General features: G+C 42.9%; 4 protein-coding genes across 5 annotated transcripts in view; 2 read left to right on the top strand and 2 right to left on the bottom strand.

The window, feature by feature from the left end:
* The window catches only part of LOC137785789 (protein eva-1 homolog C), a 63,870-nt gene extending 62,424 nt beyond the window's left edge, over positions 1–1,446 (top strand). For both annotated transcript variants that reach the window (XM_068577292.1, XM_068577291.1), the window contains exon 8: positions 372–1,446. In XM_068577292.1, coding sequence (XP_068433393.1) covers positions 372–751 — 380 coding nt within the window. In that variant the 3' untranslated portion in view covers positions 752–1,446. The remainder of the gene's footprint in view (positions 1–371) is intronic.
* Positions 1,447–2,662: 1,216 nt separating this feature from the next.
* On the top strand, positions 2,663–6,900 carry efhc1 (EF-hand domain (C-terminal) containing 1). Its single transcript, XM_068577257.1, has 11 exons — positions 2,663–2,706; positions 3,082–3,196; positions 3,578–3,799; positions 3,953–4,240; positions 4,367–4,516; positions 4,754–4,946; positions 5,243–5,469; positions 5,783–5,923; positions 6,092–6,305; positions 6,492–6,644; positions 6,758–6,900. Exons 2-11 carry the CDS (start codon positions 3,131–3,133, stop codon positions 6,784–6,786), a joined length of 1,683 nt encoding a protein of 560 aa, XP_068433358.1. The 5' UTR covers positions 2,663–2,706; positions 3,082–3,130; the 3' UTR covers positions 6,787–6,900.
* A 1,053-nt stretch (positions 6,901–7,953) lies between these two features.
* tram2 (translocation associated membrane protein 2) lies at positions 7,954–15,199 on the bottom strand. Its single transcript, XM_068577074.1, has 11 exons — positions 14,965–15,199; positions 13,011–13,074; positions 12,689–12,798; positions 11,755–11,871; positions 11,464–11,522; positions 10,736–10,820; positions 10,250–10,320; positions 9,912–10,016; positions 9,632–9,775; positions 8,918–9,075; positions 7,954–8,713 (listed from the first exon to the last, which is right to left on the bottom strand). Exons 1-11 carry the CDS (start codon positions 15,082–15,084, stop codon positions 8,637–8,639), a joined length of 1,110 nt encoding a protein of 369 aa, XP_068433175.1. The 5' UTR covers positions 15,085–15,199; the 3' UTR covers positions 7,954–8,636.
* Positions 15,200–15,599: 400 nt separating this feature from the next.
* On the bottom strand, positions 15,600–21,453 carry xkr5a (XK related 5a). The gene is made up of 7 exons (XM_068577100.1): positions 21,199–21,453; positions 19,829–20,012; positions 19,445–19,629; positions 19,105–19,317; positions 18,658–18,827; positions 18,354–18,465; positions 15,600–18,068 (listed from the first exon to the last, which is right to left on the bottom strand). Exons 1-7 carry the CDS (start codon positions 21,329–21,331, stop codon positions 17,122–17,124), a joined length of 1,944 nt encoding a protein of 647 aa, XP_068433201.1. The 5' UTR covers positions 21,332–21,453; the 3' UTR covers positions 15,600–17,121.
* Between the last annotated feature and the right edge of the window lie 626 nt (positions 21,454–22,079).

Consider the following 22,079-nt stretch of genomic DNA (forward strand, 5'->3'; position numbering starts at 1 on the left):
CAAAGAGCCGAGTAGTGTAGCAGAGAGAAAATGGGCCGGAGGCAGCAAATCCCATTGAGAAGAAGAGCAGCTCTGGTCCACCTGGAACTGGAGGTGGTGGGACACATGAACCAACATGAACAGCATGTGAAAATACATTTCTGAAGATGAGTGGAAGGAGAAGCGCAGCATAGCGGGGTTGGCAGCCTGGGAAGTTACTAATATGAGCTGTACGCCTGCAGCCAGTGTTCATCACCGTGAGGGAGACGTGAAGTGACATAATTCATAAAGCAGCAGGCCCAGCATCACTCACCAAGATCCTGTTGAATGTTTGACATTGTTTCGCAAAGAAATCAACTAAACGTGGCTTCTTGTCATCTGTCTTTCTCCAGACCACCCAGAGAGGGCGGCGCTCTTCTTCGTCTGTGGCGTGTGTTTGGGCCTCTTCCTCACACTCTTCGCCCTGGTGGTCCAGATCTCCTGTCGCACCGACTGCCAGCCCCGTCAGCGGCCCCCCACCAAGAAACGAGCGCGCCCCGCCGACTCTTCCTCCGACTCCAGCGACTCGGACTCGGACTGGGACACCACCTCGGATCTGTCGGCGCGGCGGCACCGCCGATTCGAACGCACGCTTAACATGAACGTGTTCACGTCGGCCGAAGAGCTGGAGAGAGCGCAGAGGCTCGAGGAGCGGGAGCGAATCATCCGAGAGATCTGGATGAACGGGCAACCTGACATCCCCGGGACACGGAGCCTCAATAGGTATTACTGAGGACTGCCGAGGGGAATCTTATGGAAAGCTCACTGGGCTCGAACAGGACGCACTTGGGTCGGAAGAGGAAAGAGACGTGGCCCTCGTGGAGCTTGCAAGCATGCAAACGGTGGACTCACACTGATGAGAACAGTTGAGGGTATTGCAGACTTGGGGAAGAAAGTTATTTTCCCCCTGCTGGTTTTGCATATTCCTCCGGGTATCATATGCTGTGTACCCCATTCAGTCAGAGAATAAGCTCCCACTCTGCATGCTAAGCTCGCCCCTTTCTGCCGGAAGCGAGGGGTGAAGGGCTACACCGCCTTGCCCGTGACCTCTGCAGGCCCTTTTGAAGTGGGGATTCATGGGTTAGCTGCCTTAGACACACACAGGCCTGTAGAAACTACACAACTGACTGAAGGACCAAGGCCTCAGATGGGTCTGTTTCATACAGACTGCGAGTCAGCTGCAAAGAGACTGTGACACTTGGAGCTTTATGCTCAGCACCCTCCAGTATTTAAGTGGGGACTTTACCGAGGGGCAGCAGAGCGCAGAAAGAAGTGTACTATGGGATAATGTATAAGACAATCTTTCCACAGTGAATAACCACGCTGCCTTTTGAACTTTATAAAACCAAAATATATTTTTGGGGAATTCATCTCAACCCTTATGAAATCTATTTTATAATATTTAATAGTTTATTGATGTTGTGTATTTGTGTTCTCAAGTATGGTTTATAAAGAGATTTTTTTTATACTTGGCGAAGGTTGTCTGGCACCTCAGGGATGCAATCCTAGTGTTTCTGTGTTCGGTTGATGTATTTGCTTCCTAAGAAGGGGATCAGCCCATTGAAACAGCTAATGTCAGCATTTAATGAAAATAATTAGAAATATATATATTGAGCCTCAAAGAGGTTTAGTGATTTAACCTTATTTTTGATACAGTCTGTCTAATTCACAGTGCAGTACCTTTTCTAGCTTTTAAGTCGTTGTTGTCAAGAGTGCAGAGTGTATAAACCAACAACTCGTCAACTGATTTATTACTTGGGTATCCCGAATTTATCTTCCTGTTGCTTTGCTGAAGTGGAGCATGTGTCAAATATGTCTCTGGCACGCTATGCACTTGCTGCTCTCCCCAGATGTATATGTACGAAAACAGAATATGCCAATTTTGTACCAGTGAATTTGCTAGAAATCATTTTCTGGTCCTCGAGAAAAAATCTTGTGTCTTGTGTCAACCGTGCCCTTATTTCAAAAGATAGCAGTGCTAAACCAGATGCTCGTGGTAATCGCTGCTCATGGCCATCTGGAGAAGGAACCAGCACTGAAAAAAGGTTCACAGTGGACATGCAACCTGCGTCTCTAAAATCATGTTGCCAGTTCATTAAAATAAGCTATTTTAAAACCAGCTCTGTTTGTGCTGCCTTGGATTCAAGCGTGGAAATAATTATAGTTTTCATAAAAGCTTGGTATTTTCCTGACTGAGAGTTTAATTGAGCGTACACGGGACATATTAGGGTCATCCACAATAAAGACTGCCACTCTATATAATTTATATAAAGACAGTTATTGTGCTTACATTTGAAGGGGGTTTAAATGTGCTGATAGCTGGTAAAGTGAGACCAAAACATGATCCTGTGCTTGGAATAAACTGTGTTCAAAATAACATGCCCACTGTTTTGTTTAATCTTGCACATTTTCTTCTGAAATTATGTTTAGATTTTTTTAAATGTCACCTTAAATGTGCACAATGCTACTGTTAAAGTCCAGCACAGTACTTGCTCTGTACTGTGGCAATGTGAAACAATGAACTGCTCTAACTCATAATAATGTCATACAGAGTATTTAATACTGTATAATACAGAGTTGACACACTGTACTAAGGTCTCCATAAACTCGCAAGACGTGAGCTGAGGTCACATGACCTGCGGGTCAGTGAGCGCAGGAAGATTTCTTGGTGATGATCGCCCCCTGGTGGTAAAGTTGGAGCTCTTCAGTTCACTTTGAAAACACCCAATTATTATAGTTATTTATGGCTAGTATGAATAATGTGTCTGATATAACTTATATAATAGATTGTAGCACGTAAGCTACTCGCATTGGAAGAATATATATAAAAACAATCTCATCTTCTGGAGCATACGCTGTTATTTATTTATTTATTTATTATCTTTGTCAATATCGATTTCTTATCACTCTGGATATTTATTTCCTTGGGGTTTCAATCTCAATAAATTGAAGTTCCATTTTCGGATCTAATATTTAACTTAAATGTAACGTTACTAATGTACGTTTTAATGTATTTAAAACTGTCGGGTCGTTTCCATGGATACTACAAACTTACCACAAAAGAAACGAAACCTAAAGCTGAAAACCTGAAGGACCAACTTCAAGACCAGCGATGTCTTGGAACTGGGAAAGCCACGGACTTCCATTTCTACCCGGATTCACGTTTCGGGATGTTACGGTAAGAATGTCACGTTCAAGAAGAAACACAGAACCAGGTTTTGTCCCGTTAACGTTCGTCAAAGCGAAACTTTTTCACAAGGAAAGTTACTGTCCTCTTTCTGTAATGGAAATGACATTCCTCCAGTCCTATGTCCAATTATTTTTGCAGTTTTTTAAAGTACTTTTTTAGGTCTGACCCCAGACGTTAACTTCAGTCTGAGAGATGGAATACTGTGCGCATTGCATTGTCATAGACAGGCGTTTCTATTATTCTGTCCACCTCTATATCTCACACTTTCTACAGCAGTGATGTGGTGGACAATTATAAAGCATCTGCTTTATAATTAAAAAAGACGTGCAAAATCTCACTTTTCACAACCTTTATTGCCTGTGTCTGCAGAAGTCAGCCTTCCATCGTTCGCAGACACTGAAATATAACAACGGCTATGCTCTGGCCTATCGGCCCACTGTGGGGATTGGCCAGGATCCTCTTTTGTCTGAGGAGCTGCTCCAGCAGGAGATCAGTCAGTTGTCTTTTGAAACACCAGACATTACTTATGACTCCGCCGACGAGAGTATAGTCGAGGACTTCATCCCAGCTCACGTGGCCCTTGACAAAAAGGTACAATAAGGTTTTTATTTTTCATTATTTATTTATTATCATGTATGTATTCATTGTATTAAGATTATTGTTGCTGTCCAATAAACTGTCTAATTAAAACAAAACAAAGTAATTGCTTGTTTGTTTGTTCTGGACCATCTTATTGTCTTGTAGGTGCTGCGCTACTACGCATACTTTAAGGAAAATGTCCTGTTTTCCTCTAAAGAGGACTACTGCGTGCGTCCCGTGGTCATTTACTACTACCTTGAGGATGACAGCATGAGCATCATTGAGCCCAGAGTGGAGAATTCTGGCATACCGCAGGGGAAACGGCTCAAACGCCAGCGGCTGCCCAAGAACGAATATGGAGCGCATTACCAATGGAAAGACCTCAATGTTGGCATGGACCTGGAGGTGTATGGGGTCAAGTACCACATCACACATTGTGACACTTTTACAAAGGTACAACATTCACTCATATGAAAGCTCTCGAAGTGCATTATGTATATGTTATCTATATGCATGACTTACAAAACCAAACATGATATAGGTGTGTATACACACACACTGTGTCTCATTCATATGTAGGAATTCCTGGAAAGTGAGGGCATTGTTCTGAACGACTCTGAGCCAACGCCTGTGGATCCCTACAGCAACCGACGCAAAAACCCTCCGGCTTCCTTCACAAAACCTCCCCGATTTGACCCCATGTACCAGTTTCTCACCATGGATCGGAAGGTAAAGGGAATCCCCCCATTCCAAACTCACTAGGTAATTCATACATTTTGTCTATTTAAGATTGCGCCTACATCTACAGTAATGGTGATGCCAATTTAAGGTTAATTGAACCTCATAAAATATGTCCAATGTACTAAACCACTTGTGACGTGATCTTGCATCCTTAATGTTTCTACCTTGTGGCTTTGCGTTTGGCATCCTAATTCTAACTCAGGCTTTTAACCTCTTCCTGGTCAGGTGCTGCATTTCTTTGCCCTGTGGGACGACACGGATTCTCTGTTTGGGGAGATGAGGCCGGTGACTGTCCAGTATTACCTGGTGGACGACACGGTGGAGGTCAATGAGGTCTACAAACGCAACAGCGGCCGATTTCCCTTCCCGGTCCTGATGCACAGACAGAAGCCGCCCAAGAAAGTCAAACCAACGTTTCGTAAGCTGCACACTGTCTGTGCCTCTTTCAGCTTTGTATACAGTTGCATTGTGGATCTGATCCAGTGCTTGGGTCAGATGTCTCTTTGTATCCCGTCACAAGTGAATGCCTCTACAAAATGTTCTTAGAACTCACATCACGTTCCCTCAATTTACATCATGATGCTCTGTAATTGAGTATTGGCTATGATTTGTTTTTCGTCAAATATTGTTTGTTCTACGGAAAATAAAGCACAAGACGAGATAAAACATATTTCTAAACTAATTAACACTAATAATACTCATATTTCCCTCCAGAGACCTTTCCCAGCTGTGTGCTGGAGGTTTCAGCAGCGGAGGTAGATGAGTACTACTCCCCCAAAGACTTCCAGCTGGGTCAAGCGGTAACGCTGCTAGGCCGTCGCTTCCTCCTGCTTGACTGTGATGCCTTCACTAAAGAGTATTACGAAAATAATCACCCTGCCCTGGAGATAAAACCCTTCGTGGTACCGAAAAAGGTTGACCTGCTTAAGGACAGGAAGAAGGTAAGAAGTGGAAACCTATTTTTCATCCGTCTTTTCTTGTCCTTCAATAAAGCATATTATCTCTATTGCCTAAGGATATGGATATTTGACTTCATGTCATTGGAAATAATTATGTGTTGTCCATGTTTCCATGCTTATTTATTGTGTAAATCTGTGTTTGTTTTACTGTATTTACTATGACATTCAGTAGGAGCAAGCTCAAACCGGACATGCCTCTATGAGGTGCCCATGCCACGAATTGAGCTTGCCCTCTCTCATGACGTTTCCAATTCCCTCCGGGGATTAACAAAGTAATCTGTCTGTCTGTCTACAGGAAGTTCCTCCTTATAATGGGTTTGGTTCATTTGAAGACTCGCTCCAGAATTGTTTTTCATTAATTCCCGAGCCTCCCAAAAAGGATGTCATAAAGATGCTGGAAAACGGAGACAATGTTTTGCGCTACAGTGCCAGGCTGGTGAGAACATGTTTGTGCTGCTTCTCTGACCAAACCTTCTGAATGACTGTTGGTTGTTTGTTTGTAGTCACAAGTTACCAAAGTGCATTTACCAAAAGCCAAAGCCATTGACAACAAAACTGCTTGTGTCTCACCTTGCTGAACTGTTCTTTGTTACCGACATTCCAGGACTCACAGAATCCAGGAGACGAGGGCCGACAATTCATAGTGTCCTACTACCTGTCCGATGACACGATGAGTATTTTTGAAAATAACACTCGCAACTCCGGTATCATCGGTGGCAAGTTCCTGAGAAAAAACCGCATCCACAAGCCGGGCTCCACAGTGGATAATTCTGAGTTCTACTCACCTGCAGACTTTGCTATTGGAGCCACATTGGAGGGTAACATGCACATTACGTATATTAATTCATCTGTTATAATTTCTCAAAGGAATATTTCCAATAAAAACATAAAAAGGTATCATTATGTAACATGCATATTTTCCTAGATGAATTACGCTCATATATATATATATGATAGAAAATAAAAGAGCTCATCACACTGCTTCCTTTTGCTCTTCTTTATAGTTTTCAGCCACCGCTTTGTGTTGACTGATGCTGACCCCTATGTGCTCAAGTACCTGGAGTCCATTGCATCACAGATCCCTCTCCAGACACTAGAGTCTCTGCGTCAGAAGCTCAGTGTGGGGACAGCAAATAACCAGCCAGCTGACCAAAATGGTAAAAATCAGATCAACCATTCAGAATAACACACTGCTCTAAAACATGTCTGGCAATTATATATTTTTAAAATATTTTTGACTCATACAACAATTATGCCCATTCTTTCTCAGGTCACGATGAAGCAGAGCCGTCTTCATGATGTCAGGGACGGTTGGATTGCCTCAAGAGTTCACTCCCAAATAAATCAGACCACAAAACCAAATGAAAGCCTTTGCAAAATATTTCTCAACATAATAAACAACCGATTGCTTGATATCAGACAGAATTGTCATTTCATTACACCACTCTTTCCATTCTCACACTTCCACATTTACATTTGACTTTCAATAGCCAATCACTTGGGACCAACATATCCGCCTGAATCCAATGTCACAATAAGTCCATGTGATAAGTTGCCATGTCAATATACGTTTTACCGGCGTTTTAAAAGTGGCGCAAAGTGAATAGTAAACTTTTCCTAAAATATCAAAATCATGTATCATTAGTTGGACTACAAAAGAAAAAAAGATCAATCAATCACTAGCATTTGCTTATTCAGACCTGTAACTTCTAGAGAAGCCTTCCAGAGGGCCAATTTAGTAGATGACTCTTCCCAAATCTAGAGGGGAGAAAGCAAAAAGCTCCGCAACTGCTTGACAAAAGCGTTCGTCTCGCCCATGGCAGTAATTGTTAGTCTCCTTTTGGCACTTCTTATCTCAATCACTCTTTTTAATCATGAAACCGCAGTCAATAGTCAGAATACCAGACGAATCAATCAACTCAAGCTCAGAGGATCAGACAGATTAAAAGGACTGGAGCGCAAAAAATTAATACTGGACCTGCTGCAGAAAATGTCATTTGTTTGGCAGAATATGACAGCGTCTGGAAATTCATTAAATTCAACAATTAAATGGTGTTGGAGTGGTTCACCTCAAAATTCCCTTCCCCACGGGCTACCCTCAAATCTGAATGGCTGCAGGTAAATACACAAAGTTAGGAATGGTTATATACCGACAATCAAGCAAGTACGTTTCATGTAGAAAACCATGTTCCCTCATCCACATCCAAGCAGGAAGCCAAACAGGGACACGTTTAGCATGCCGTCTTTAGCATTCAGGTGAAGGCAACTCCTCCATGCTCAGTGGTCGAGTCCTCTTGTACTACCAATAGAGAATCACCTCAACACACTGCTTTTTACTCTATTGTGACAGAACACTGGAAATCTAAGGGGAAAAAGCAATGTGAGCATTTTGTATTTATTTCTGCAAAATAGGAAAACATGTAAAAAAAATGACTTCAGTCACAATATTTCAGAAAAATGCATTATTTAATAAAGTAATAAACAAAAAAATGGAATGGCATGCGGTAATGTCCAACATACATATTTGATGCTTATCTGTTAAGTGACCTGTGATTAATTTAGGATTTTAAACAGACATTATTCATTGAGAGGAGACCAGGTGACCAGTCCGGACACGGTGAAGGGATAATGTCACGGCCGGCATACAGGAAGCCGTTATCATATCATATCATACCATATCAGTAACATTGTCTTGCTCCAATAGTTCAGACTAAAAAACAAGCAAAGCCAAGTCAATGAGGAGAGCTGAAAACAGCCGTGACACCAGACAACACTACACATACTTCTGCATCAACACACTCAACATTGACACACAGCCGGCAACGTGTGTGCCGCATACAGGGTTCACTTTACATTTGAATCATTCTGCATACAATGGTGCTCTTTTTCCGTGGGATAGCAGGCTGCGTGGATGTATAAAAAAATACTGATAAGATGAAAAGAGTAAATGTCAGTTGGGTTCAAGGGATTTCCTTTGATTTCATTTTCCAGCATTCAAGCCTAAGTCTGTAGCAACTGAGTCCCTGTTACATCTCAGGACTTACTCAGCAAGAGGTTTGGTGGCCAGTGGCCACCAGCGTTTCTGTTGTGGTGACGAGAAACCTCGGCCAGGGGCGAAGGTCACTGTTCAGGCCAGCAGGTGTGCCACTCTAGGGGGATTTGAGTTTTTTGGTCCGAGGAGAGGCTCCATTCTCAGCTTTAAGAACTCCATTTTCATGGTGACCAACTAGCGGGAGAGGCAGAAGGGAAATGTCAGGATCTCTGCTAACATAGCAGATATCAAACATTCAATGTCACCAGGAAAAATCAATAAGGCGGGGAATGAGTGTGGGGGACAGTCACATTCCTGAATATTGTAATATTGTGACTGACCATCTGTAACTATCAGGAGATGACGAAAGAGTTGAAAATTAAACGAGTTTATACTCACGCGAGTCTCTCTTCATTGGCCGTAGGGGTTGTTTTGCGGCAGCCTTCTTGCGGAAAGCCTGTTCGTGTCTGAACTCCCTCCAGCGTCTCAGCTGGAAGCGGATAAACTTCCAGAGCAGCCAAGATTGGGTCAAACATACCAGCAGCAGAACCGTCATCCTGAAGGGGCCCCAAGGCCAGAAGATTAGTGCCATTGTGTGCTTTGGGAAATGTACCTGACATTGCATGAAGTAAGGTTTGAACCACATTTCTTAAAATTCTCAGGCTTTGAAAGTAATGGTTCCCATTGACAACAAGGTTTGGATCAGTTGCCCTGTTTGCAACCTGTGTTCAAGTAATCCACTTGGTCTGTTGTCCAGGGCTAGAGTGCATTATGAATAATAGAATTTAAATTAAGAGTGCAATGAATAACTCAAAAATAAAAGTACAAGGTCAAATATATTGACTCTGTATTCTGAGATATCTAATTGAGACTGCAGGTATAGCAAATTGGTATTGTGCCGTATTTTCTACTCGTCATGTCATATTTAGTCAATCAGTGGCTACGTTTCCTGTGAATGTATGTTATAGAACAATAAAGACATTAAAAAGTTCAGCTTTTTTTATAGGCGGCAAGTGTTTGTTTTTTTACTGTACGGTTGTCACAGCAGCTGTAAAAAGGTAATAGCGCCACAAAACAGTTCATTATCCACAGGTGTCGGCCGTAGGTCGATACCTTATCGGAACAGTGTTGAAGTTGCCCATCTCCAAGTCCAGCCCCTGGTTCTCACTCCGAGCCAGACCGAACCCGACAGCCAGGAACATCAGGGTCAGCGTGACCATCCGTGTGAACACAAAGCCGACGGCCCACAAGTCAAACCTGCAGCACACCACAGAACAAAAATATGGTTAAAAAACTATATCACTACTTGTCATAGAACCATATCAATAGAGCTTGAAGGTGAAGTCATAGCGATAAAAGCTTGATCATTTAGAGAAACAGTGAGGATGCTCACATTTTCTGATGGTTCTCATCAGTGAAGTAGAAGAGCCTGGCGATGTGAAAGCCCAGTTCTGACACATACTGGAGGAAGAGGAGTACCACACCCACACGGCTTAAACTAAACAAAGAGGAAAGAAGAAGCCGATGGATGAGTTAAGCAAGGAAAGTCATCCTGTAGGGAACGTCCATGTAGGGTTCTCAAACAACATACAAACATTGAGAGAACATCAGTAAAGCAGGGAAGTGTTTCAACCTGAACACTAAACTGTGTGAATTATATTCACTCTCTCTCTGTATATTTTTGTGACGAGGCTTTGAATTTGCAGGTTCTCAAAGCTGCTGGACGCTTACTTTAACAAATAGGCTGCAGCTATGTGCAGCAGGTACAGGCAGATGTACTGCAGCTGACGGGAAATCTCCTCCTGAAAGAAAACAAACAGCCGTTATTTGCAAATGGTATTGTATTTTGAAATCCTCTTCATCACTCTCTTTAGAACGTGCAAACATGCAAAACAAACACTCACTCCTGTACTTCTGTCTTCGTGATGACACTCGTATGCGTAGAGCATTCCCACCATCACAACGAATGAACTCTTGTTCTGACCGAAACGTAAACCTAACCAGAACCTTAAACCAAGTCTTGCCCCCAAACAGCCACTTGAAGAAGAGGGCATCTGCCAAAATGTCCTCATTTCCCAAAAACATCCTCATTTCCCAAAAACATCCTCACTTCGATGGTCTAAAAGCCAAATGGGTGCTCACAAAAGATAGAACACACACACGCACGCCCCTCTTATCTAGTCACACTCATCCAGTTCCCAGGGCCTCCTTACTGACCTTGCGTACTTTCTGGAAGTAGAGCTCCGGCAAGGCATGGAGCCAGTAGGCCAGCTGAGTGAGGTAGAAAAACTTCACCTGAAACCTGAAAGCACAGATAAGCAGACGGGAAGTAGGAGGAAGGGAAAAGGGCAAGAAGGAGAGAGAGTCAGGACAATTTACACATTCTGTGCCACAGTGCCACATTCCCAGTTTGCTTAAGAGTAGACACAGCAGAAATGTCCCCGTTTTTAACCGTGTTGAATTCATTTATTTTGAATCCCCTTTTAAAATCATGTTCTGCCCAAACCGTAAAGTAAAGTGAATAAAAACTCTCATGCATGTTCACATGGCTGGTTAGTTTTGGCTCTGTGAGCACGGTGAATGCAGCACATGTCAGGAAGTGATGATAAGCTACAAACTACAGGCGGTGGACCAAAGCTGGATTACCAACCGACCAAATCAGACAACCTGAGGCCCCAAAGTCCCTCGATCCACTGTGGGGCAGTAATTTAGTAGAACTTTGATGTTTCAAACTGTACCATTAAACCACAATATGAACTCCAGCATTTTTATAGTGGCCCCTGAGTTAAGTTGTAATTGAAATAGTTGAGTTGACGTCAAGATGATATACTGCATAGTATAACTGGCCCTGGAGTAGAAAAAAAGAACGTAATTTTCTTCAAAACTACATTTTTTTTTTTATTTAAAATGTATCACTAACAGAGCAAGTATCACATCATTAATACCTGAGGTGAACATGGGGATAGTTCTCCCAAAGACTGCTGAGATGAAAGAGATATCCTTCCTGAGAAATCAAAGAAAAGACACTTTATACAGTCGGCCGTGTGTGTGTGTGTGTGTGTGTGTGTGTGTGTGTGTGTGTGTGTGTGTGAGTAATACACTAGTTATGAAAAGTGTGTGTGTGTGTGTGTGTGTGTGTGTGTGTGTGTGTGTGTGTGTGTGTGTGTGTGTGTGTGTGAGTAATACACTAGTTATCGTTGATATGTCTGAAGTAGTCACTGACTAATATCACTCACGGATATGAGGACGTAAAAACTCCAAACACTCGACACCAAGTGGAACACACACAGTTGACCCGACTCATTAAACTTGGTGTTCTTGCTCTTGGAGAGGTGGAGACGCCGGTTCACTTTCTGCAACATGAACAATACAAGAGATCATGTGAATGCAACTGGATCCAGTCATAATGGCTGGCCTGACGACAGCTGGATTTGTCATACACAAGGAAGTGTCACAGTAAGATAACTAGGACAAGAAAAGACAGCAGACACTATTTATGTCTGCCGCTGAAAACCCTCTGAAGTATTCCTTTCAAGACACTTTGGAAATCGTGTTGATGGTGCTAAAATAAAACCTCATTCCTCCTCGCTGGCCTATTTCTAAACAATGACACCAGGGCTCATACCTTCAGATGGATTAAATTCTACGCTCTCTCTCACTCTCTCTTGCTTTGCAACTCTATTCCTAAGAGATCTGGAGCAATGTCAGTCCTTTTCCCTTCCCTTTCCTTACTATTGATGGGATACTGCTGATAACTCATTTTGTTAACATTTAATTTAAAGGTTCCATCATTTTCTAAAGAATTTCCTAACATTTGTTTTGAAAGTTCCTTGGTATTTATAAAGTATAAATGTTGGTTGAATTTGTACACGAGCAAATATTTATTTCAGCAAATGAAATGCACATATAATTTAACAAATATGGATAATGAAGTTTCCCAATTATAAATGAATTATGAATGTACACTTACTTGGGTCTTTCAGGGAAATTACTATTTGATTTGTATTTTTTCTTCTTGGAAAATGTACATCTTGTAAAATAAAGCCTTACTCTCATTTTATTATTTACTCATTGCTGTGCTTCTCTTGTCTTTTTGATGTCTATCACCTCTTTGTGTGTCGCCCCTGCCTCCTCTTGGGAGGCATTAGGCCACCGGGACTAGGAACTTACATCCAGCAGATACTCCTGCACTACCGCATGGAGGATGATGGCGATGAAGAAATAAAAGAGGATGGTGGCGGAGTCCTTCCATCCGTAATGGTAAAACGTCACCTCGGCCTCTAAACACACATGGGAGGGGTTAAAAGCAAACACACAAAGTACGTGTTAAACATCCTGGAGCAATGTGAACCGATTATGAAATCACAAGTCCATAAAAGTAAAATAATGTTTATGCAGGAACCGCAAAGGCAGAAATGAAAAGAGGTAAAACAAAAAGGTTTAGATAAGCCATAGACTGAATTGAAGTTAGTATTTCATAAGCACTGCATACCTGGTGATAGTGTGGTGACATTATACTGAGGCTGAATGAAGAGTATGGCCGTCTTGGCTGTTGCCTGGAAATTAGATGAGGTGGTAATTAGCATATTTCAGAGAACTTCAAGAGGCCAGTCTTCAAGGTGCCATCAAAGTATGTAAAGTATGTGGGTTTGTGGCAGGTTTCGGTGTGTGTGTGTGCTTTCGAGTGTGTCAGGGATAGAAAGCGAGAGAGACACTTGGCTTTTCAGAATATATATCATGTTTAGACTATTGTCATCCATTCCTCCCCTGTGGGATGTGGACGCTGTAACAGCTTCACAAATTTGTCCATGACGAGCAAGTTTCCCAACCTTATTAGCTCAAGACCCCTATGAATAAGACAATATAATTATTTTCTCAGAGCCCAAATGAAGGTTTTCATATTGCTTGTTTTGTTCAACCAAACATTCCAAGCCCCGAAGACATTCAAATATAGCAAGTGCTCACATTTGAGAAGCTGAAACCATATTTTGCTTGATAAGTTATGAAGGCAATTAAAAATTGTTCAGTTGATGAGTTGACTAATGTTTTTAACTATCATGGTCATGTCATGTCGTGCTTTAGAAGGCAGTCCTGTACTATGCATCAACTTGTGAGCCTTCATGTGTCTTGAGGACGGGAGGTTGAGAGCATGATGGGACTTTGATAATATTTTGTCTAAAGCATTCCCTCTTTGCTAGACAGGACTTTGGTACATAAAGATTAAAGAGTCCTCCTTACTAATCGCCCTAAAGTGACCCTGCTGGTCCCCTGGACCCAGTTTGGGCAACTCTCTGCAGCAGTCACCAGTCATTCCTTGCAAGCCGAGGCTCCAGGAGATCTGTCAACTTCAGATTGACAGATTCAAGACCAGCTGTGTAGCATGATTGTTCTCTTAAACGAAAAAAAGAAGAGGAAGAAGGAAATCCCCTGCTGAGTTTCTACCCGGCCAGTTGTGTGATCTCAACCAGGATTCCGGATTGAAACTTATGCACACACAGAAAAAGGCTCAAGCGGAAAGCCTGGGGAGTCTGTTTGATAGCAAGAAGCAGAAGCCATTAGCTTTTGAGAGACCCCCATTAATGAAGTCACTGCACGTCGACGTGAAACCTCCTCAGGTCAAAGCCGTCCTGATGACGGCTGAGCCCACGGAGAGCCAGCAGCAACGGCTCAAAGATTGAGACGTGGCAGTTAACTATCACTGTGAAGCCAGCGACGGAAAGTCCCGTCACTTCCGGTTACGCTTTTCAAAATAAAACCCTTCGCTGTCGGACGTCTGCTGAATCACATTCCAAGCAACAGCAACGCTTTTAATTTGAACCCTAAAAAAAGCTTTAGTTGCAGTCTAAGTGGACTCAATTTGGCAACTGACAAATCTGGAAATCAAAATGTTGCAGCGGTCTTGTCTTTGCTGGAAACTGGAGCAAGACAGCGTCAGAAAAAGGGTAAAACGTACATTTCAGGAGACAAATAAGTCGCATTGTGTAGTGTATGAGAAGACATATACATGGCTGTGCCACCAGATGAGTTTTCAGTTGCATCCCGGTTTATTAAACTCCTTTTGAAATGAACTGTAGCAAGAATGCAAAATACCGACAACTTTGAACATATCACAGTTTAACTAGCAATAAACGTGTAAAGTTGCAGTTTACACCCTGATGTTTAGAGGCTCAGTTTGAAAATCTCATGTTGCTACTTTGACTGCGAAAAGAGCAACATTCATTGTTCATTAAACTTGTTAAAAAAAAGTCACCGTATCCGCAGAACTGATTCCACTTATAGAAAGCGAAGATGCAGTCAAAACAAGACATTGTTACAAAGCAAACGATAGTTTTGACCGAATAAGTTTCCACTTCGCAGAAAGTTGCATCTTTGAAAGTGCAGCGGGCTTGCCACCGCAAAACAGCTGAGTGAGACGAGGGAAGAAAGAGAATCTGAGTTCATCTCACCTCAAACATCAATCCAATCAAAACGAAAATCACTAAACTGAAGACGATGTCGGCATGGTTTTGAATTAAGAACTCCTGGCTGAAGAAGGGATAACTCTTGTTTCTTCGGCGAAACGCCATGTCAACTCAATGGTGTTTTCCCTGCAATTTTATAAATCCGAATTTTTCTGACTACGAAGTTCAGGAGTTAACTTTCTCACTGCTTTGCGCATGCGCCACTTCTTAAAGGGCGAGTGTCATAAATACCTTCTTCGTGGCCGTCGATCGCTTACACAATAAGTGCAGTCTGTTATGACAAAATGCCATTTCAACCTGAGCGGGTTGAGGACAGTAAGAATAGTTACTCAAGCACTGTACCTATTTAAGTACTATTTTAAGGTACTTGCACTTAAATATCTAGTTAGTATTTTCTATTTACACTACATTGCAAAGCAAATATTCAAATATTGCACTGGCTACTTTATTACATATGTTTATTTGATAGCTTTAGTTACTAATTCTTCACATGTTTAGATCATTAATACAAATTATACAAAAATCAACTAATACATTATGATAATTAAGTATCACTTTGGCTGCCCAGAAATATATGAAGTCGTTGAAATTAGCTTCACCTGTACCAGCTGCAACATTAAAGTAGTGTTCACATCAATGCATCATTAATTATAATTCAAAACTATAATATACATAATTCTAAAATGGGCCATAATGAGTACTTTTACTTCTGGTACTTAAAGTATATTTGTGTGCTACTTAAGTAATGATATTTACTTGTAAAATAGTACTTCTACAATGTAGAGTTACTGATTTTATGTAAGTAAAACATCTGAATACTTTGTCAACCAAAGCAGAGAACATCTTACATGTCCAAAAACAATTCAACTCAAAAACAACTTACTTTAATAACTTAAATACAAAAAAAAACATTTAAATTATTACAAACACTTGTACTCCAGTCACCCCAATATGCAGGTTATTTATTGCTTATTCAAAGCCACCAGTGGCCTTTCACTTCACATTTCAAAATTTCATACAGGCAGTCACCTGGGTGGAAGAAAAACCCCAGCATTGTTTCACTACATTATTTGTGGATCTCATCCCTCTTACTGAGCAGTAATGAGCAGAAATGCATATGTGCCCGAGAAATAGCATCAAGAGCGCATAATAAAAAGTCACTACAAGTACCTCATTAGCATCTTTTCATTTTGTTACACCTTAGACATTTGAAAGCTTTTAAAGAAAGTGCCTGAGACATTTTTTTCCCAACAACATAAATTCAAACATAATTTTAGAAATTACATGGTCAACATGTAAATCAAGATAAAACATCAAACACATGTTTTTTAACAGGTTTACACACTAGCCCTGCTCAAAGCAATGTCTGTTGACATGATTGATTATAATAAAAAATACAGTTTATTATTCTCTGAGGGGATCGGGAATTTCTTTCTTTATATGGGAGTAACCAAAAAAATCACAGCAATAGACATATGGTACAGAAGATACTTGTGCTTTTATAAAGCCAACAAAACTCTGGCTCAAACTGAGATGATAAAGATTCAGAGGTCAGACACTCCTGTCCCCTTTAGATATCGGAATAGTTTCTCTATTCGCATAACTGCTGGCGATTATTAACATGAATAACAGCAGTTTCGGTATGTGATATAGATGTGTTCAAGATCGTAAAACAGCTGCACACTTCTAATGACGTTTATTGATACAACGCATGGCTACTTCATCAACACGTGATTACAAACTGGCAGAACCAGTGTTCATTTAGTTGCACAGTAAGTTGAGGCGTAAGTTAATTGCTACCCAAATAATATAACATATTTACTCAGGTAGATGTGACTGAGCTCCACATACCCCCCTTTGTGGACAAATCCGCTCTTTAATTACCATCGTGATGTCTGATGAAAACATTGCTGAAGTTTTCATTGTGTCCAGCAATTGGGAAAGCCAATGCTTTTAAAAAATTCAGGCCAGTTTAGCATTTCACCAAAAATGTTGCAAATACTGTGCCGCACGGTGTACTAAATATGTCGACACAAAGAGGTAAAAGTTCTGCCAGCTCTCTCATCCTCCAGCACTGAGCAGATGAAAAAGCAGCCTTCCAAAAAGCTGGTGTACTCTTTCCCTGATTCTGTCTGAAGAAACCTAGAAGGTGTCCTCTTCATCTCTCCGTGACATGATAAGCTGCCTCCTGGGACCTGTAAGATGAGGGACACTGGCCAAGGAGTCCATCACGCCAGAGTCCAGTTTAGGAGTGGAAGTGCAGCGAGGCCCCACCCGGCCCATGAGCCCACGAATATCTCTGTGAAGTGCTGGATCACTGGGGATTGAGTTGAGGTGCACCCCATGTTCCAGACCCCCAACGTCCCGGTCCAAACGGGGGTTACTGGCACTGCTGGGAGACTGAGGATCAGCACTGAAATATAAGGTTGAGCTTGACTCCGTAGGACAAAAGTACGGCTCTGGGCTGTCTCCGAACACAGACTTGCCCTCTGGTGAGCTCCGTTTGAAATCCGATGTGGGTGACTCCATTGGGCTCTCCATCTCCAGACTGTCGTCCTCTTCTTCAGGTTGTTCTGTTGATGTGGGCTCGCTCACACTCTGGAACTCGTCTTTGCAGTCAGAGAGCGGTGCCAGGCCTTTCCCCTGAGACTCAGAAGTGGAGACCCCCTCGCAGCTGCCTCCTGCTGTGATAGTCATGCCCTCGTTACTCTTAAACTCTTGGTTATACTCCTCCATATCCAGTATGGCTGCTGCTCCGCCGGCCCCGTACGCTCTATTGATCTTCCCCAGGTCTCCTGTTTTCAGAGCCAGTCGGATGAGGAGCCAGTGGTGGTGGTAACAGGGACAGGAGCTGTCAGCCCGGCCCCTGCAGGTTCCCGGGTGCTCCAGCAGAGAACCAGCCACACCTGATAGGGAGAAGCTGCCGTGGTTTTGAATGGAGGCAGCTGGCAGGCTTTTGTCCCCGAGAGAGAAAGAGGACTCCCCTCGTTCGATACACGTGCTGCCCATGTGGTTGCGGTTCGTACCCTGGGAGATCTCGGTTGACTTGGGGTGGAGGAACCTGTAGTATAAGACAAGGGAGGTAGCGCCTAGGAAGCAGGGAACACGAAAAAGTTGATTTTAGAACAATCAGTTCTACTGTTTATTTACAGTCATATTCAACTATCTCAAAAATGACTGAAAAGGCAGGATAATGAATATCTTACATCTAATATCTTCCTTAAGGTGGGACATTTGCACCATATATAATGTTTTTAGTATTAGTGTTATTCAACAAGTATCACTAGTATAACTGGTAGACGCTTTGATGGTATAAGCATTAAACACCAAAACATCTGAGGCAGATAGCGATGCAGATAGCGAGAGTGACTCACCGAGGAGAAAGCTACACAGCACAGTGGTGGGAAGGGTCATGCTGTCCCAAGATGGTTCGCTAAGGAAGTCGGAGGCAGCCAGTAGCAGAGTGGCGTTCTCTACAAGCATGAACTGAATGAGGAGAGAAGGTCACACCATCAGTCACCTCGGACAGCTTTACGTCATTGCAAGCAGAGGTGAGGATGACAATGCAAACGATCTGTCTGAGTGTATGAGTCATTGAGGCCGTGCTGGATTTGGAATACAAAACAACATATTGAAAACAGGCACCAGAATCAAACACAGTAAAAAGTATTTTCTTACTGTATAAAAACTGGCCATGCGAAAGCGCGAGGGTCCGTCTTTGATGTTGAGGAAGAGGAAGACGTGGACCAGCCCCATAACGCCATTAAAGGCACGCCAACACCAGGGGCCGGTGCAGATGTCAGGTTGCTGTGAGACCAGCCAGAAGGAGGCCGTAAGCCAGTGGAAACCTGGAGGTCAACATATAAATAGACTTAAAGATACAAGCGAAATTGGGAATCCATATGCAGTGTATTAAACTCATGCAGAGAAGAAGCATTAGGATATGCTGCTTCATTATGATGAGAATTGCATCACTCAAGTATAAATTAAGAAGAATCTCTACCTGGGTTTGTCATGAAGGTCTATTTGCATTTGTGTACTGTGTTACTATACAGCAATAATGTATGCTAACCTCTCTCTTCCTTTCAAAAAGCACAAAAAAACGCCATGAAGCCTGCTGCTCACCTGCTACTCCACACACCCACCAATTAAAAACCCTGGCGAAGAACATGAGGCAAGTCACCCTTGCACCCAGCATGCCAGCCCTCCACACCAGCTGGCACAGCAGAGCTGCCGGAGGCATGGCCAGGTGGCCCGGTCGTATCAGACAGCAGGCTCTGCTGAACAGCACCAGGGCCCAGGAAATAGACAGCACACACAGACCACAGCAATAGGCCACTGACGGTACAAAAACAAAAAGGGAACATATGAAAAATACTTCATCTCTTGATCAGACACCGTCTACAACAACTGGCATGCCACAAACAAGGCATTGAGCCAATAACAGATGCCACGATCAGTTTACCTGGGGACATGATGCCCACATCAGTGGACACCACGACGTATGCCTGCAGCAGGCTCTGAGGCAGCGTGAGGACGAGGGCCTCCAGCAACCAAAGAGCAGCTACATCTGCCTGCTGCATGACAGCAGCTCCAAGCTCCGCGACTGACCCCTGCATGCGTAACACAGACCTCATGCAGTCCCAAAACCTGCCAGAAGAGGGAGACAGAGAAAGACACCAAAGAAGTAATACACAGTAACCTCCTGTTAAGGTTTCAATGATATTTTTTCAAACTACTCGATAGCTTTTTTTGTTTGGCACACTGGATTTAGTCCTTACAACATATTCTATATATGTACATGATGCTATATGTTGTAATATAACATCTGGAGCTGTACATATCTTACCTTTTGAAGATGCCCAAGTGCAGTATGTGTATGACAGAGAGGTAACAGCGCCTGTCATCACCGTCATCATAGTACCATTTCATACTTAGCAGCTGAACTGCGGTTCCCGGTATGAAAAGGCCGAGAGTGAGGCCTGCCCACTGCGTCTCCTCATTCCAAAGGTAAAACCCAATACAGTAGATCACTAACACACGTAAAACAGAGACAGACACAGAGATGCATGTTGGTATGAATAGTTTGTTTCTACAGTGAGATCTGTATGTTAAGAATGCACATGATTGAGAGCAGTCTGATTTATCACATGGTCATGCAGTTTTCAAAGGAAACACATAAAACCCAGCATGTGTGTATCATGTGTGAGGATTTGTTGAGAGCTGCAGAAGCAGAGACAGCAGAGCCCTTGAGAAATTAAAGAGCACATTTGCCTTGCTCGAGTGAATTATCCTTTAATTTAAGAGGACATTGTTCCAATGACTAATGAGAAATAAACTCCACCAGGACAAAATCAGAGGCTGACTCCTCGCTTCAACACAGCATGCAATTATTTGTCATCAATGACATAAGACCTCTTGAACTGTGAAAATAACACATTGATACATTTAACTCACGTCTCATGTTTCTGTGTCACACTGACTCTGTTCATAGCAGCAGCATAATGGGGTTGTTTTTAATCCTAGTGGTATGTTATACCTGCTGGAGGCAAAGTCACACTTTGTACACATCCAGTCACCTCCTCTCTCTTGCGTCCTGCCCTTGTCCCATTGATCTGCTGAGTCAGGGAATCATCACACCTGACAGAGTGTTCAATACAGACTCCAGAAGTGCATTCATTTAACTGAATTATAACTAGTAATGACATAAATAATGATGAGTTATTTCAGAATATGTTTTTAGAGGGTGGATGCAAGAGAAATATACAAGGTGACCATTATTCCTTTGTATCAAGGACAACCCTTTACTGCGGATGTTTTTTTATTTCTTTTTGACCCCTGGAGGTCCCGAGGACCCAGCTTTGATAACGTTAACCAGAGTCACATAGCTGTGCTTTTTTTTTTTTTTTTTTAAAAAGCGAGGTTTGCCCAATTGAATAGTCACGGCTGAGTTACAGCGTGTCTAACCTGAACCACTGCTGCTGCTGCTGCTGCTGGAAAGCTCCAGCACAAAGCACAATGGCTGAGCAACACATTTTTCATTCATTAAAACCAAGGAAAATTCGCCACAGAAACACACACAGAAACTGTTGTGTCTGTGTGCCGTGTGTCTGTATGCCGTATCGTTGCCTCTCTTTTTTTCTTCTTCTTCTTCTTCTTCTATTCAATTCCAGCTCGCACCAGCAGACCGCTGGCGCGCGGTATTCTATGCCCACTTACGAGCGGTCCGTTCGGCCACGATCACCAGCGCCGACGCGCCGAGCAGCGCCGCCTGGCAGCACGCGATCCAGCACCCGCTCCGCCGGGCCGCAGACGGCATCCTGCGGGCGACCGCCCCGGCAGCGTTCATCATGACACGGAGAGGCGGGAGAGGGAATAAACCGGGGGCATTATCCTGGGCATCCCTTCACATCCTTCACCATGGGTACATCCGCGCTCTTCTTCTTCTCCTTCTCCCCCCCTCCCGCTGCCTGCCTGCCCGGCTGGCTGGCTTCTCCTGCTTTCGCCCCCTCCCGTCGATACATAAGTGACGTCACTGCGCGGTTTTAAAGGGGCATCGGTTTACCAGCGGTGACTGTTACTGTACAGAGCTCACCTTACCACAGCTACCTGTTCTCCACCTCTGTGTTCTAATGTTGCAGAGGATATACATATCTTAATTATGTCGTAATGATAGAGCAATTCATCAGATTTAATTTACGGCCTTATAGTCAGTGTTACAGGTCAGGGTTTTGTCTTTGTGTTGTGTTGTGTTGTGTGTATGTGCGGGGTGGTTGTAGCTCAAGGTGATGAATGGTCGTCCCGCAATCAAAAGAGAGCCGGTTCGGCCCCCCATCTTCCCCAAAGTGTGCAAGTCACAGTGTCCCTGAGCGAGAACTCCCAATTGCTTCCTAGGTGCCTCCTTAGGGCATCCCACTACTCCTTAATATACCAAGGATGGGTCAAATGCAGAGAAAACTTTTACAAATGTTTGTGTTTTATAATAATCAATCTATCTTGTGTGTGTGTTTTTTTCACAAATTATACTTTGCTAAAAGATGGTATTTCATCTTCTTCCATTGCTTTGCTTGTTGAAGGCAAACGATGGTGATGCTGTGACC

The sequence above is a fragment of the Clinocottus analis genome, unplaced genomic scaffold (genome assembly GCF_023055335.1).
Source record: "Clinocottus analis isolate CAN_PGR_092001 unplaced genomic scaffold, fCliAna1.0.p SCAF_15, whole genome shotgun sequence".
Taxonomy (NCBI): Eukaryota; Metazoa; Chordata; class Actinopteri; order Perciformes; family Cottidae; genus Clinocottus; species Clinocottus analis.